Below are 17,822 nucleotides of genomic sequence, written 5' to 3'. Positions count from 1 at the left end.
TAGTTGTGTGAAAGGTGAATTTTTTAGTTGTAGTTAAAAGCTTTTTATATTTTAACCTGAAAATGGATCTGTGGATCAGATAGAGCCGCAGACTCTCAGCATTGCTTTTAAACCCGGAATCTGATTTTTAAAAAGTTATTCTTTCTCGTTATGTGGGTATCGCTGGCTAGGCCAGCATTTATTGTCCATCCCTAATTGCCCTTGAGAAGGTGGTGTTGAACTGCCTTCTTGAATAGCTGCAGTCCATGTGGTGTAGGCACACCCACAGTGGTGTTAAGGAGGGAGTTTCAGGATTTTGATGCAACGACAGTGAAGGAACAGCGATATATTTCTAAGTCAGGATGGTAGTGTTCCCATGCATCTGCTGCCTTTGTCCTTATAAGTGGTAGAGATTGTGGGTTTGGAAGGTGCTGTTGAAGTCTTGGTGAATTGCTGTAGTGCATCCTGTAGATGGTACACAATCTGCTACTTTGCATCAGAGGTGGAGGGGGTGAATGTTGAAGGTGGTAGATGGGGTGCTTTGATGGTGTCAAGCTTCTTAAGTGTTGGAGCTGAACTCATCCAGGCAAATGGAAAGTATTCCACCTTTGTCATACTTTGTCCTGGAAGATGTCAAGCTTTGTTTGTTTAGTGAAGTCAGATGCTGAATATTTTTCCATCATTGTTTCTCTGGAAGGTACTAACTCACATCCCCCTCTTGCTCCCTATTCCAGCATATTACCTTAAACCCCCCCCCCCCCTTCGTCATTACGAACAACTATCACTTACCCTCCCTCTTCATCCAAATGCAACCACAGTACAACCCCTCCTCACCACCCCACTCCACCCCCCCTCCCAATAAACCCTCATCCCCGCTTCCCCCCCCCCCCCGCCACACTTCAGGAAGGATGTGATGGCATTGGCCAAGGTAAAGCAAAAATGTATGAGAATAGTTTCAGGGCTGAGGGTGTTTCAGTTATGGGGATAGTAATTTTGTAGGTGGTACAGTGGTCAGCACAGCGCCAGGGACCCAGGTTCAATTCCGGCCTTGGGTATCTGTGCGGAGTTTGCACATTCTCCTCGTGTCTGTGTGGATTTCCTCCGGTGCTCTGATTTCCTCCCACAGTCCAAAGATGTGTAAGTTAGGTGGATTAGCCATGATAAATACACGGGGTTACAGGGATAGGAGGAGGAGCCTGGGTAACATTTTCTGTTGGAGAATTGGTGCAGACTTGATGGGATGAATGGCCTCCTTCTGCACTGTAGGGATTCTATGAAGGAGCTGGACTATTCTTGAAGAAGGTTGAGAGGGAATTTGATCGAGGTGTTTGAACTCATGGACATAGTAGAGAGAGAAACTGTCCCCATTTGTGGAAGGCTCAAAAAACAGGGCACAGAGTTGAGGGAATTGGCAAAAGAAGCAATGACGACACAATGAGAATCTTTCTGGTCAGGATCCTTGGGTCACTGTCTGTGTGGAGTTTGCACATTCTCCTCGTGTCTGCGTGGGTTTCCTCCGGGTGCTCCGGTTTCCTCCCACAGTCCAAAGATGTGCGGGTTAGGTTGATTGGCTATGCTAAAATTGCCCCTTAATGTCCTGAGATGCGTAGGTTAGAGGGATTAGCGGGTAAATGTGTAGGGACATGGGGGTAGGGCCTGGGTGGGATTGTGGTCGGTGCAGACTTGATGGGCCAGGTGGCCTCTTTCTGCACTGTAGGGTTTCTATGATTCTATCTGGATTGCCCTGCCTGTGTGTGGTGGAGGCAGGGTCCATCATGGCTTTTGAAAAGGAATAAGCACACAGAGAGAAAAGAATGGTTGTGGTACCAGGTAAGAGCATTGGGAGCTGGCCTGAATACATTTGGCCTCCTGTTATTTGATGAGTGTGTAACACAGTGACGATCCTTGCAGAATGTGTTGTCCAAAGCTGTCAGACTTCTTTCAGCAACTTATTTTATCCCCTTAAAATTGGTACCACATGATTAAGGATTTTTTAAAAAATGCTTGAGCAAAGTGGGCACGGATATGGTGGGCTGGAAGGCCTCCTTTTGTGATGGAAACTTCTGTACAGTTAGGTTAAAGTGTATTGTACTAAAGAAACTTGTAACCTTGTTGTAGAAATAATGCAGAAGATACGGAGGCATGGGATTGAGGGTGATTTAGCAGTTTGCACCAGGAATTGGCTAGCTGTAAGAAGACAGAGGGTGGTGGTTGATGGGAAATATTCATCCTGGAGTTCAGTTACTAGTGGTGTACCACAAGGATCTGTTTTGGGGCCACTGCTGTTTGTCATTTTTATAAATGACCTGGATGAGGGCGTAGAAGGTTGGGTTAGTAAATTTGCAGATTACACTAAAGTTGATGGAGTTGTGGACAGTGCAGAAGGTTGTTGCAGGTTACAGAGGGACATAGATAAGCTGCAGAGCTGGGCTGAGATGTGGCAAATGGAGTTCAATGCGGAAAAGTGTGAGGTGATTCACTTTGGAAGGAGTAACAGGATTACAGAGTACTGGGCTAATGGTAAGATACTTGGTAGTGTGGATGAGCAGAGAGATCTCGGTGTGCATGTGCATAGACCCCTGAAAGTTGGCACCCAGGTTGATAGGGTTGTTAAGAAGGCTTACGGAGTGTTAGCTTTTATTGGTAGAGGGATTGAGTTTCGGAGCCAGGAGGTCATGTTGCAGCTGTACAAAACTCTGGTGCGGCCGCACTTGGAGTATTGCGTACAGTTCTGGTCGCCGCATTATAGGAAGGATGTGGAAGCATTGGAAAGGGTGCAGAGGAGATTTACCAGGATGTTGCCTGGTATGGTGGGAAGGTCTTATGAGGAAAGGCTGAGGGACTTGAGGTTGTTTTCGTTAGAGAGAAGAAGGTTAAGAGGCGACTTAATAGAGGCATACGAGATGATCAGAGGATTAGACAGGGTGGATAGTGAGAGCCTTTTTCCTTGGATGGTGATGGCTAGCACGAGGGGACAGAGCTTTAAATTGAGGGGTGATAGATATAGGACAGATGTCAGAGGTAGGCTCTTCACTCAGAGAGTAGCAAGGGCGTGGAATGCCCTGCCTGCAGCAGTAGTGGACTCGCCAACATTAAGGGCATTTAAATAATCATTGGATAAACATATGGATGATATTGGAATAGTGTAGGTTAGATGGGCTTTAGATTGTTGCACCGACCAGTGAAACCATCGAGGGCCGAAGGGCCTGTACTGCACTGTAATGTTCTATGTTCAGCCCATTTCAAACCTCGTTCAAACTGTTGCTCTTTTCAAGATCAATAATGAGACACCCAATCAAATCAATCACATTTTAGCAATTAGTCCCAAGATTTTATTTATAATTCTGAATCCTATCTCATTCTTTCAATTTGAAATACCATCAACCGATCCTGCAAATTGTGCTGCTATTTTCCAAATGTAGAATAAAATCTCACTGTTGCTCTTAGCGGAATTAGAATATAGACAGGTCAAACCAATACAGAAGCCGTAAGAGTTGTCCAGCACCCTCCGCTCTGTTCAAAGAGCAGCACTATGTTACATGATCTATATATACAAGCCTGTAATCAAATAGCAATCACAAATCACAGGGCATCCTGCAGCAAACTTGGAGCTACACAGCTGACTATCTTCTTTCATTGGCTAAAGCAGGTGTACTGTACAAAAAAGGGAAAGTGATGAAATCTACTGCCTTTGCTATCCTCCTTTCGTAGAATGATAGGATGATGCAGCAAGGAGGTCAATCAGTCATTACTTAAAACATTAACATTGAGAACTTACCGAGTAGCCTTTGTACAATGATGAGGCTACACTGAACTACTGGAATTTTCCCAAATGACAACAGCAGAAGCAGCTTACAGACTTGCTCCTCATTGCTGTACACCCAGACTCAAACTATAGGCACCAACTGTACACCCAGACTCAAACTATAGGCACCAACTATACACCCAGATTCAAAATACAGGCACCAACTGTACACAGGATAGAACTACAGGCTTCAGCTGTAAAACCAGACTACAGACACTAGCTGTACATGGGCTCAGACTACAGGAACCAGTTGTACATCCAGACATGGACTACAGGCATCAGCAACTGTATACCAATACCCAAACTTACCTAGTTTATTATTTCTGAATTCAGAATCCTGACAAAATGTTAAGCAGAATTTTGGACTTTTTGCAGGTATCTGTTATTTGCGCTATTATACAAAGTACTGTAAATCTTTCAGTGTTGTGATGTATCATTACAACTGCTAAGGGAACATTCCAAAAGCATCTGACTGAGGCTCTTACACCATGGTCTATGTATAGCAGGCTCTGCTTTGTGTGCCAGCCCACGTCCCTCAAAAGACAAGAGATTTTATTGATGGCCAGGAATTGGAAAAGAGCAGCACAATGAGTATTATAGACATCTTTTCTGGAGGGTAAGAGTTTAGCTAATGCAGATGAAATGATCGTACATATTCAAAATATTTAGGCTTTGGCAAATCAATTTCAAAGAAAATCTGCAGGTACAAAGCAGTCCATGCCATCCTTGTAGGCAGGCCTCATGCTGCTGGCTGTATGTCCATGACTCTCGGTGGATTTAGCTGGTTTGCTGGGATTATCTTCACAGTGATGCTTCATTTAAGATTATTGAACTGCAGACTCCCTCCTCCGTCTTTCCGGAAAACTGCTGCGATATGTGAAAAGAAAACAAAGCATGCATTAGGGACACAGTGACGACAACCAGCAGCTGTGGCAGTCTCTATTTATAGATCAGGTGGAGTGCAAACCGTCACTACCACGTTACTTAGAACTCAGAATGCATTTTCAGCTGGAGGGGCTCAGGCGTGATTCCAGAGACACTCAACTTGCTGGTCACAATTCACATCCAGAAACCAAACATCAACTGATGCAAGCCTTTTAAATGCCCACACACAACTGAAGAAAAGAAAGCTCACAGTTAGAACTTCTCCCGTCAGATAGTATGAACAATTAAAGAGTAAATGAAAAAGAAATAGAAGAGGATGAGGTCATTCATCCCCTTGCACCTGTGACAGAGGAGAAGGTTCCACATTTCCATTACCCTTTGTGTGAAAAAGTGTTTCATGATTTCACTCCAGAAGACTTGCTGCTCAGTTAAAGCTTATTCCCTTTTGTTCTGCATTTGAAGGTTACAGATCAGGACGAGAGCATATACAGGATCTTTGATTTTATAAACAGAGACGGGGGCTCATTGACATCAGGAAGGGGGTTGGGATTGGCAGGGGGAAAGGAATAAGAACTATAAGTACAACTGGTAGGCCGAAGGGCCTGTCCCTGTGCTGTACTGTTCTTTGTTCTTTGTACATGCTCTGCCAATTGACAGCTTCTTCAGGAGCTTGTTAAAGGGCCTGTCCAGTTCAGAATTGAACCTCACTAAGTACACAGGCATGAGCTTCATTGTGAGCCCAATGAAAGTTTCTCTCTTTTGCCTTTTGTTTCTGGGACCTACTTGCACTGGTGCAAATGCGGGGCCTTTGTATTTCCTTCATGGCCCTTCTAGCCCTGCTGGCCCTCTGAAGAACTGTCTGCCCTGTTCAGCAAGGCAGCAGCAACCCTCAATATGGCTACCTCCTGCTTTTGCTGCTGGCTCAGGGAGGCAGCTCCCGCCTCCTGCAGGCACTTGACACCAATAATCGGGTGCTGAGCTCACCTCCTGCTGAATTAGGGCATTTGAATTTCAAAACATTAATCCGGGTGTCAGGTTCCCAACTCCACTTTCAAAATCTTGACCGAGGAATTCCACATTCACTGGCAGGACGTGAGATGAGAAGGCAACAGCCTTGCCATTTTCTGTTGGTACCAGTTAGATCTGAACCAAATGTAATGCATTCTCCAACTACCCTGTGCAGCTGCCTCTCTTTTTGCCAGGGTGCAGGCACAGGATGCCTGTTCAGTACCTACTACCCCCAGGCACCTGGCTGTTGTGTTGCTGCCTCTGGGAAAAGCACAAGGAAGTAGGGACACATTGGTGAGCCAGCTCAACATTTTTATTTCAAAAATTCCATACCACTCCCACCTCAAAAGGATTAGGAAGATTCCAGCTGTAGAAAACAACAACTAAGGAGTTATGCTAAGAACCTCGGGAGCAGGAGTAGGCCAAAGGGTTACTGAAGCCTATTTCATTATTTGTTATGATCATGGCTGATCTTGGATCTCAACTCCATTTTCTTGCCTGATCTCCATACCCCCAGATTCTCTTATTTGGCAAAAATTAATCTTGAATCTATTATCAATGGAGTATCCACCACTCTGGGGTAGAGAATTCCAAAGATTCACAACCCCTTCAGTAAAATTTCTCCTCATCTTAGTTCTCAATGGCTGATGCCCTCTGTGAAACAGCTTCTCAGCCAGAGTCTTGCACGCTTCAGTGACGTCATCGCATTCTTCTAAACTCCAGAGAATATAGGCCCATTCGACTCCATCAGACAACCCCCTCATCCCAGGAATCAATCGAGTAAATGTTTGTTGCACTATACAAAGTATAGACTAAACTTTTAAATATCATTGGTTAGCTCCCAACTGGAGTATTGTGCCCAATTCTGGGCACCTCACTTTAGGAAGGATGTTAAGATCTTGAAGAGACACAGTGAGAGAAGGTACAAAATTTACTGAAGAGACTTAGACCAGGAACATGGGACTTGATGTACAAGGTGAGACATGGACAAGTGGGGCTGAAGGGCCTGTTTCCATGCTGTAAACCTCTCTGACTCAGAGACTGGAGAAGTTGGGATTCTTTTCCTCAGCGCAGGGAGATTTAACAGAGGTGTTTAAAATCACAAAGTGTTTTGATAGAGTGAGGAAGAAACGGTTCCTAGTGGCAGAGGACACAAATTTAAGATATTGGAGTTGACTCAAGGAAAAGAATGCTTCCAAAATTGTTGTGATCCATGATGCACAGCCTGAAAGGTGAGTAAAAATAGATTAAGGATAACTTTCAAAGGAAATTGGAGAAATAGTTGAAGGGACAAATCTGATAAGACCATGGGGAAAATGCAGGACTGTCTTCTGATACTCTGAACTTGCCAATGAGGAGTGTAGTCCAAAGACGCTCAAATAATTGCAAATTTGCCTTATCCAAAAAGATGATGATTTTCTGAAATACAGTAAATTAGAAACACACGCAATGTTCTAATAGATGATACTTCTCTCCCTCCTACCAGGAACAGGGTATTTTAACCATCTCTCTAGACAGGCAAGCCATTTTGATCCTCCCCTTCCCATCAAAATGACATATAAAATAATACACTAACATATTTCCCAAAGGCTCACTAACAGGAACAATCTCAGCATTTATATAAGAACATATGAACTCGGAGCAGGAGTAGGCCATCTGGCCCCTCGAGCCTGCTCCACCATTCACTAAGATCATGGCTGATCTTCTATACTTCTAGTTCGAGCCACTAGTTACTTATGATAGAGACAGCCTACAGAATTATCAACATTTAGTGGCTTCAGAGCAGGTAAATGTCCTTTAGCACTTCACAGAAGCATAAACAGACAAAAATAAATTTATGATGGGTGATTAAGCAGAGTATCTCAGAGGACAGAATAATGAAAAAGGTCAACAGAGAGAAGCAAGATAAGATCTTGGTACCAAAGAATGATAAACTTCAATCAGAAGAATGTACTGAGATTAGCAAATTTTCACTAGTTTATTCTTCACAAACATGCAGTCAATACCAAAGTCCTCAGTTGCAAGAATGAGCAATAAGATTCTTGAGTACAAAGATTGAGGTATTTTCCCCAAGTGAAACAAGCCTGAAAATGCAACGCATGATTTTGAATTAGATGTACACTAGTTTATCAAGGTAAAGGACTCTGTGCTAGGTTTTCAGTTTGAAGGAGTGTGCACGCACTAACACGATTGCTCTAATTTTATAATGACACTAATGTGCTTTGAAGAATAATGGAAAGGACCATTTTATGTAAAAATCACAATGTATTAGCCAGCATATTAGGAATATTTGCATCTTAGGTGTACCTGCACTTTAGGTTATTAAATGTAAAACAATGTATGGTGTGTGAAAAATGATCAGAAATAATACTCTTTTCAACTGCTGGAATTCATACTGAATGACAGGGATTGTGGCAATACATTGACACAAGAATAAATACATGGAAACTAATTGCTATTGCAGAGGTTTCCAAACGATGTACCATGGCACACTGGTGTGTTATGAAAACCCCCCAAGTGTGCCATGGGAAAAGATTCAAAAGGATTTTTAAAATCATGTAATTAAACTGAAACAAACATATTGAGATAAAAAAGGGAGGTGGTATTGGAGGTTTTGAAAAACATTAAGGCGGACAAGTCCCCAGGGCCAGATAGGGTCTATCCCAGAATACTGAGAGGGGCGAGGGAAGGAATTGCTGAGACCTTGGCCAAAATCTTTGTATCCTTCTTAGCCACGGAATAGGTACCAGGGGATTGGAGAGTTGCTAACATAGTTCCTCTGTTTAAGAAGGACAGAAGAGACAATCTGGAAAATTACAGGCCTATGAGCCTTACATCAGTGGTGGGGAAATTATTTTGGAGAAGATTCTTAGGGACAGGATGTACTCATATCTGGAAGAGAATAGGCTTATTAGCGATAGGCAGCATGGTTTTGTGAAGGGGAGGTCGTGTCTCACAAATTTGATCGAGTTCTTTGAGGAAGTGACAAGAAAGATTGACCAGGGCAGGGCAATGGATGTTGTATACATGGACTTTAGTTACCCATTTGATAAGGTTCCTCATGGCAGGCTGATACAGAAGGTGCAGTCATATGGGATCCAAGGTGAGCTGGTAAGATGGATATAAAACTGGCTTGGGCACTGAAAGCAGAGAGTAGCAGCGGAAAGATAATTTTCTAACTGGAGATCAGTGACAAGCAGTGTTCCACAAGGATCAGTGCCGAGGTCTCTGTTGTTTGTAATATATATAAATGATTTGGAGGAAAATGTAGGTGGTCTGATTAGTAAATTTGCAGATGATACAAAAATTGGGGGAGTAGCGGATAGTGAGGAGGATACAGCAGGATATAAAATGGCTGGAGACCTGGGCCGAAAGATAGCAGATGGAATTTAACCCCAACAAATGTGAGGTGATGCGATTTGGAAGGTCTACTGCAGTAGGAAAGTATATAGTAAATGGTACAGCCCTTAGAAATATTAACATACGGAGGGATTTAGGTGTGCAGATCTACAGTTCCCTGAAGGTGGCAACTCAGGTGGACAAGGTGGTCAAGAAGGCGTATGGCAAGCTGGCCTTCATCGGTCGGGGTGTTGAGTATAGAAATCATAGAAACCCTACAGTGCAGAAGGAGGCTATTCGGCCCATCGAGTCTGCACCGACCACAATCCCACCCAGGCCCTACCCCCGCATATTTACCCACTAATCCCGCTAACCTACGCATCTCAGAACTCTAAGGGGCAATTCTTAACCTGGTCAATTAACCTAACCCGCACATCTTTGGACTGTGGGAGGAAACCGGAGCACCCGGAGGAAACCCATGCAGACACGAGGAGAATGTGCAAACTCCACACAGACAGTGACCCGAGCCGGGAATCGAACCCGGGACCCTGGAGCTGTGAAGCAGCAGTGCTAACCACTGTGCTACCGTGCCGCCCCGGAATTGGAAAATCATGTTGCAGCTGTATAAAACTTTAGTTAGGCCGCATTTGTAGTATTGAGTACAATTCCGGTCGCCATTCTATCGGAAGGATGTTGATGCATTGGAAAGAGTGCAGAAGAGGTTTACCAGGATGTTGCCTGGTTTGGAGGATATGGACTATGAAGAAATGTTGAACAAACTTGGATTGTTTTCATTGGAGCGTCGGAGGATGAGGGGGGACCTGATAGAGGTTTACAAGGTTATGACAGGTTTGGACAGAGTGGAGAGTCAGAGTCTTTTTTCCAGGGTCGAACGGTCAATTACTTAGGGGCATTCTCCCATCCTTTAAAAGGTATGTGGATGAGCACTTGGCACATCATAACATTCAGGGCTATGGGCCAAGAGCTGGCAGATGGAATTAGGTGGGAGCTCAGGTGTTTCTGATTTGTTGATGTGGACTGAATGGGCCGAAGGCCCTCTTCTGCACTGTATGATTCTATAAACTTGTATCTTTCGTCATCTTTAGCTCATACCTAGATGTGAGATTAGCAGTATGTTGAGCCCTCAATCCTGCATTTCAGTTTTCTCCTCTTTTTTAATCATGTTACTGCTTTTTTCTTATTCCTTATTTTTGTACTTGAGGTAACAGTACTCAAAATAATAATCCAAAAGCAAAATGCTGCAGATGCTGGAACTCTGATATAAGAAGAAAAAAAAATGCTGGAAAAACTCAGATAATCAGACAGCATCTGTGGTGAGAAACAGTCACCGTTCATGTTGGTGACGGTTTCAAACTATTCAATCTTGTATGAACTGGATACATTTTATTTGCGAACTGTGTTTTTAAGGAAATCAAGGTTCCCTTTATACAGTTTACAGTTATATTGTACTGTTTACATTTTTCCAATGCCCCAGGTTTTGCGATAGTTCGCACTGAAGCTTTCATACTCAGCATTATTATGGCAGAAATCAGCATTTTGGCATCCACACATGCACAGTAAAACAAGGAAACCTGTGCTTCCTGTTCTCTCCGATCGGCCCAAAGGAGTCTTTTCCTAGAGGGCAGTTTGGAGAAAATAAGAAGTAAGCCACAATTTTGTTTTATAGTATAGAGGCATACTGTGGCATATAAAAGGTTAGGAACCACAGAACTATTCATTACTACCATAAGATAAGTAACATTGAATTACTCTGAGGCAGTGATACTTACACAGGCAGGGTGGATTAAGTGAGCAAGCACACTGTCTAGTACAGGATACTCTACATAGTGCATCTTTCACTCCAGAGCTACGTGTGACTGGCAAACATGAGTTTTTAAAAATTCTTTCATGGGATGTGGGCTTCGCTGGCCAGGCCGGCATTTATTGCTCATCCCTCACTGTCCTCGAGAACGTGATGGTGAGCTGCCTTCTTGAACCGCTACAGTCCATGTGGAATTAATACTGCTAAGGAGGGTGTTCCAGTGTATTCCTGACACTTGCTCGGTATTGCTTCACAGTTTTGGTTACTGTCAGCTGTTAGAATAGGTGACTCCAACCTAAAGTCAACCATTATGTAAAAGGTGATTCTAATTCCTACCTCTGACGACAACAACCGATGAGGCAAGATGAATGAGGAAATCGTGGAAGCTGCAGAACCGTAATCGAGAAGGTGATTTGCTCCTATGCTCTGTAATACACACGCTACACATCATTAGACATTAGTGTTCAAACGTCAATTGATAGTCAGTGCTGCATTTCTGCTAGAGGAGCAGCTGCATACAGAAGTCATGCACAAGACCATATCATCCAACAGAAACAACCACTACCAAATAGCTCTGTCAGCATTGTCAACTTTGAAACTCTGGTTATTAAGAGCCAGATAAGTGACAGACCATGACGATAGAAAGGACTCCACAAAGCCCAATGCTGATCAATTAATTTAGACATAGTCCCAGGAGAAACAAACAAAACCAGCGTGTTTCTGTTTTCTCTCCAGATCTTATCACACTCTGCCAAAAAAATACCCAAGGGGGTGTGTTTCACACCATCATATGGGGTGGGGGGTGCTCGCCATGAACGGGGAACAGTCATGTTGGCCTCGCCAGTAGAACTGAAGATCATTGAAGGCCCAGGGAAGGTCAAGAGTAAGGGGGTGTCCCTTGGACAGTGCCAGCCTGGCACCTCGACAATGCCCACCGGGCACATTGGCACTGTGGGGGCGGGGCTGATGAGGGGGTGAGGCCTATGAGGGGCAGGGCCCGAGGGGGCCGCATGATTATTGGGGGGGGGGGGGGGGGGAGAAACGGCCCGCTGCGCACCCTGCCTGCAATCGGTGGGGGAGGGAGGAGGGACCCGCTGTGCACTCTGCCTGCGATCGGTGGGGGAGGGAATGGGGGGCCTGCTGCACACTTGGCGATCGGTGGGGGAGGCCCGCTGCACATTCTGCCTGCGATCAGTGGGGGGGGGGGAGGCAGCCCACTGCCGCTCTGCAGCTGTGATCGTTGGGGGTCTGAATCGGTCTGGGTGGTGGGGGGGGGGGGGGGGGGTGGAGGTGGCATGGACGATATTTTCAGCTGGTGTGGGGCTCTCTATTGGCCGCGGGCCCCTGTGATAGTGATCTGTCAGGCCTCTGCTGTTGCAATTGCGCATGTGCAGCCACAGAGGTCTGCACATGCACAATAGCCCCCTCTGCTGCTAGAGCAGGCTGGCTGGTGAATTAAGCCCTACCCACTGCCTCTAGTAACTAGAAACAGCCCATTTTTACATGCACTAGGTGCATAAGATTGGGAGTAAAGACTCTCCCATTTTCATGCTAGCTGGACACTTCGAATTTTTCTCATAAAATTCCGCCCATAGAAGTGGATTTTTTCAAATTGGCCAAATACAGCTTTTCTATCTGAGAGAAGATATGAGTTGAAACTAGGGTGGGATTAGGAATGGGCTAGAAATGAATGGCCTTGAGAGTACTGGTAAAGAAATACTGGGGCATTTGCGAGGTCAGACTCCAATCTGTTCCTCGTTGGAATTGTTACCAGGTCAATGGAAGGGGGGAGAGACTACTGCTAGGGACACAAAGGACCCAAATGGAAGGCGAGTGTCAGGATAGAAATGGAGGTGATGCTGGTCGTGGGTGGTGGAGGGAAGTACAGGGTAGTGAAAGAACTCCACTCACCCACAGGAAACCTTCAAATAATTAGAAATTAAGCCTGAACCATGCCTGATGGGGATTCAAAATGGTGCCACTGGCAGTTCCAATTCTGTGTATGATCTTGTGGATAGTGTCTTGAGAACCTGTGGATCGTGTCAGGGACTGAATGATTTGAACTACTGACTATCTGGCAGATAAAATGGTTGTTTATAGAAAGTGGGAAGTTTCCGACCACACAATCAACCACATGCCTACCCCATTCACACTAGGCAGGGAAGGTCCAAATCGGTCTTCTAAACTCCACTACAGTTGGGAATAAAGGCTTCAGATTCCTTGGGACAACATTCTTTTAACTTTTTAAAAATCCCATCATGAGAGGAAAGTTGAACCTGGGGAAATGGCCATTAAAACATAGCAAGGGGAACAGACAGGCTCAACAACATGCTCATCTATCAGCTCCAATCAAAGAACTGCAGATACACAACAGAGCCTGTAACCAGTTTGATTCAGTAGAAATGTTGCTGTTGTTCTCAGCTAACTAATTCAATGTTTGCAGAGAGAGTTGATGCGAGAGCTGAACGTGAGGAGATGAGTAACTAATTCTGCGTTAGTTTTAGACCTACAACAGACACTGAGCAAAGGCAGAGTCACTTTATGCCAACGGGATTCAAAATGGCCTTCCCAACAGGCTTGAACAAAGATCCTTCATTGGAAGAGTTAATGGGCGGGATTCTCCGACCGCGTTCACTTCAAAACCGGAGAATCCTGCCTCAGGTCAATGGACCTTTGCATGTTGCGACCTCCTCCCTCTCCCCGCACCCCCCCCCCCCCCCCCCCCACTACAATTCCCATGGCTAGTGGGACAGGAGAATTCCGGCCAGTATCTTTTTCACAAGTCCACACATGAGCATTCCTACTTCTCATAAAATGAAAGAATAATCTGAATAGCTGGAGGGACAGAGCTATCATTACAGAGACAGTGTCTGTCACCTTCATTAAGGTTGTGTTGGATTCTGCAAAGGACATTGGAGAATTTTAATGTTGAACGATCCCCACTAATTGTGTGCTACCTTTACATATTCAAACCTGGAAACAGCTTGACACAATGATAGAATGTAAGCACAAGAAGTGTTCTTGTGATTCCAAACATTCCAGTGTTCTCACTGCACAATTCTCGAATTAAGAAATAAAGAACAGGATTTTCCAGCTGAATCTCTGATTGGGTAACAGTCGTTAAAGGGTTGCTTAGGAGGAATGATGGGAGATTTCAAAGCTAGTGTTATCAGCTTTTACAAAGATGCTAATTTTAAAAAAATATTAATTTTAGCATTAACTAGGGTTGTGTGGCTAGCGCAATATATGCAGAGGCAGTGAACAGAATCTGTAGTCAAGTAACGGTGTGGCACTTAACATTGATCACTTGTTTGACAGTTGGTGATTGGAGGTGGTACAGAGAACAAGGTAAGAGTGACATTTATTTTGAAATAATTCAGCAGAATAAATTTTACCCAAACAAAGCCAAGCATGCCTGAATTATTAAGGCCGGAGGCAAGGCTTTACTCACCGTGTCTTGTGGGGCATGCATGTTTGCCTTCTGTCTCCTGAGGTCTGATTTAATTATTGCTGTTAAATCAAATAATCACATTGTTAATTTATTTCCTATTTCTTTTTTCCTGCTCTTTGTTCTTCTTGCTAAAAATAAAATTCAAAGTCAGAAATAGTGATCCTCAAGTAATCCAGTCTAAGCACAGTGATCCCAGGGCCTTTTAACACCAACGTAAATAATCATGGAATAATCCATTATGTAAACAGAACACTGTGCAGACTGATTCTGGAGAAATCCAGCATCAACACTATATGAGCACAACACAACTCCATTATTTAACAGAGCAAGCAGATCATCAATTACATCAAAAGCATGGCAAAATAAGTAAGTTGGCAGAACTGCACATAAGCAGGAAAGATAGGTAACAAACACAAATGGTGCTGAAACCGGACAAACTTAATAAATTAAATACTTAAAATGCCCAATCATTGCAGGGCAACAATCAAAGCAAAAAGAACCATGTTGCCAAAACAGTAAAAGGCGAGAGGGAGGAAGTGATAGTGAAGCTGTGTAACGTTCTGGTCAGGTTCCACTGAGAGTTCAGTGCCCAGTACTGATCACTGAGATATTGAAGGCTTGGAGACAGTGTCAGGACACACAAGCCTTACAGATCTCCGGGGGAGGGGGGGAGATTTAATCTAAATCTAAAACGGGAGATTTTCCCGCCTGTTTTTTAGGTGTTCTTAGTGGGATGGATTTCTGGCACTCAGTGCTCCTCAGCATCCGCCAGGGGATTCACACTGGTAAAGGTGGCAGGGCGGGGTGTAATCCTGCCCGAGAGGCTGGCATGAGCGTGCTGAGTGGGCCACTGCACATGTGGCGGTCTGTCAGCAGGGAGATCGGTGCATGCTCACTGCGCCCTACCCACCCCCCGCCCCACCCATCGTCGGCTTCCCAATTGCTTCCCTGCCTGTGCCCCCCCCCCTTCGATCACTGGCTTCCTCTCCCTCCCCCATCCAATTGCCAGCTTTCCTGACCCTGCTCCCCACCACCCTCCCCAGGCCAGCCCCGACCTCAGCACACACTCCCCCCACCTCCCCTCCCGGGCCAGCCCTGATCGCCCAACTCCCTCCCAACCCTACCACTCCCTAAGCACAGTGGCAGTGGATCTTACCCCCACCACCACCGATCGCTCCCCCCCCCCCACCCCAGTAGGCCCTGCCTCCTTGGCATTTCCCAGTGGACATGGTGCCTGGTGGGCAGTGCCAGGGTGCTACTGCCCAACGGGTACCCCCTGCTCCCGACCTATAGAATCATAGAAACCCTACAGTGCAGAAAGAGGCCATTTGGCCCATCGAGTCTGCACCGACCACAACCCCACCCAGGCCCTACCCCCATAACCCAACATATTTACCCACTAATCCCTCTAACCTACGCATCTCAGGACACTAAGGGGCAATTTTAGCATGGCCAATCAACCTAACCCGCACATCTTTGGACTGTGGGAGGAAACCGGAGCACCCGGAGGAAACCCACACAGACACGAGGAGAATGTGCAAACTCCGCACAGACAGTGACCCAAGCCGGGAATTGAACCCAGGTCCCTGGCGCTGTGAAGCAGCAGTGCTAACCACCGTGCCACCCATCTTGGGGAGTGGCCTCAAGGCCTCTGTTCCCACCAGTGAGGTAATAGGGGACCAGGCTTTAACCCTCGCTGTGGAAGCATATGTGATTATACACAGGCAAAAGGTAAATCTGAAAAATGACTTTTAATGAGATCAGGAAATGGGGCATTAGGAGGCTGAAGGGTTTAGACTGATGGGAGGCAACATTAGGCCCCATACTGGGGAGATTTTCATTACAACAGTCACTATCACTTAACAGAAAATGTGAAACATGGAGTGGCTGAAGCAGATATTTTTAACACATTTGAAGGGAAGCTTGAAGCATACATGAGGCAGGAGGGGAATAGAGGGATACACGAGGGCAGGGTGTGATTAGAGGGGATCAGAATTAGAATGGCTAATGTATAGTTAAACACCAGCAAAGAGCAGTTGGACTGAATGATCTGCTGCATGCTACAGATTCTATGAACCAGATTTTGTATATTACTGACAGTGAAACTCAGGGTCACCATCATACTCCTTTAACACCAACAACAACTTCTGGAGTCCACATTTATGTAACTGAACTGCTGTCAGTGATTCCAGCTTTTCCATAGGATGTGCGGTCAAATTCCCCACAGAATGTAATCAGTCAGAAAACAACTGGCGAGAACTTGGCTTTTTATACTGTAATATTACTGTTAATATCCCCCAAAAATGTGACACCTCGTTGTTGCAGTGTAGCTGGGTTTTTAAGGACACACTAAGTTAAAAAGATTGATAAAGAACCTATCTGGCTGTAGGAACCTAACTTTGTGTGTATGCCATGTCAATTCTTTCCATTCTTCAGCTTCTAACGCTGCAATCATTTATTTCACTCTCTGAAAAAACGGAAGGATAATCAGTGCATTTTACTTCCGGACTTGCTGTCTGTGACAGTACTTCAATTTGATTGACTGCTTACCCTGCTCGATGAAATCACTGTTGGATGCTTGGAAATTCCCCTGACTTGGTGCCAAATTCTAATGTTGGGAAAGGTGAAATCCATGCCACAGAGATTATTGGATCTTTGTGGATGGTTTTCTTTGAGGTCAGCGGTGAGTATTGTCACTTCACCATTGACAACAAAATCCAGACCTAGGCAATTCTAGAAGACAGGTAAAAAAATCAGGTTCTGATGTAGTAAGAGATAAAATCACTGTTGTAAAGGGAAAGAAGAAACTATATCAGAAAATCAGAGAAAAGATTAATTCACTGAATACATATTCCCTTATATAGAGTTAAGATCAGACAAACATTTTGAAAGTTTGGAGTCAGGATTGTGTGCAATGTATGTGAAAGCAAAGCTGGAGAGTAATAAGAAGCATTAATTACTGCGGAAGTATGTGACATAGTCGCTCCAACACAGACTATGGCATACATTTAGTTATGATGGGAACTTGACATTCCTAGCTATATGCTTTTCAGGAGAAAAAGAGGTGTGTGAAGATGACATATTGTGAGTAAATGTTACTTCCATTACAGCTCTGGAGTGTTTGGAGGACCTAGGGATTGAGCTATTGTGGGAATCAGGAGCAGGAGTTGGCCATTCAGCCCCTCAAGCATGCTCCGTCATTCAATCAGATCATGGCTGATTATCTACCTCAGTGACATTTTCCCATACTATCCTCTAACCCGTAATGTCATTAGTATTAGGACAGAACTTTTATGGATACTCAGAAATAGAGAGGGAAATTGATGCATGAACTCAGGGGAGATGGTGGCATCATGGTAATGTCACTGGCCAAGTAATCCAGAGGCCCAGGCCAATGCTCTGGGACACGGGTTCAAATCCCACCACAGCAGCTGGTGGAATTTAAACTCAGTTAATAAATCTGGAATTGAAAATGAATCTCTATGGATATGAAACCATTGTTTGAAAAATCCATCAGATTTAGTAATGCCCTT

General features: G+C 44.7%; 1 protein-coding gene across 1 annotated transcript in view; it reads right to left on the bottom strand.

Moving 5' to 3' along the window:
• Positions 1 to 3,275: 3,275 nt before the first annotated feature.
• The window catches only part of flvcr2a (FLVCR choline and putative heme transporter 2a), a 159,542-nt gene continuing 144,995 nt past the window's right edge, over positions 3,276 to 17,822 (bottom strand). The window contains exons 9-11 of the mRNA XM_078234570.1: positions 14,290 to 14,348; positions 11,175 to 11,264; positions 3,276 to 4,651 (exon numbers count right to left, since the gene is read on the bottom strand). Of these exons, the coding sequence (XP_078090696.1) occupies positions 4,586 to 4,651; positions 11,175 to 11,264; positions 14,290 to 14,348 (215 nt within the window). The 3' untranslated portion in view covers positions 3,276 to 4,585. The remainder of the gene's footprint in view (positions 4,652 to 11,174; positions 11,265 to 14,289; positions 14,349 to 17,822) is intronic.

Source organism: Mustelus asterias, chromosome 18 (assembly GCF_964213995.1).
Source record: "Mustelus asterias chromosome 18, sMusAst1.hap1.1, whole genome shotgun sequence".
NCBI lineage: Eukaryota > Metazoa > Chordata > Chondrichthyes > Carcharhiniformes > Triakidae > Mustelus > Mustelus asterias.
Note: the sequence above shows the minus strand (reverse complement) of the source record. Positions and strands in the feature narration are given on the sequence as shown.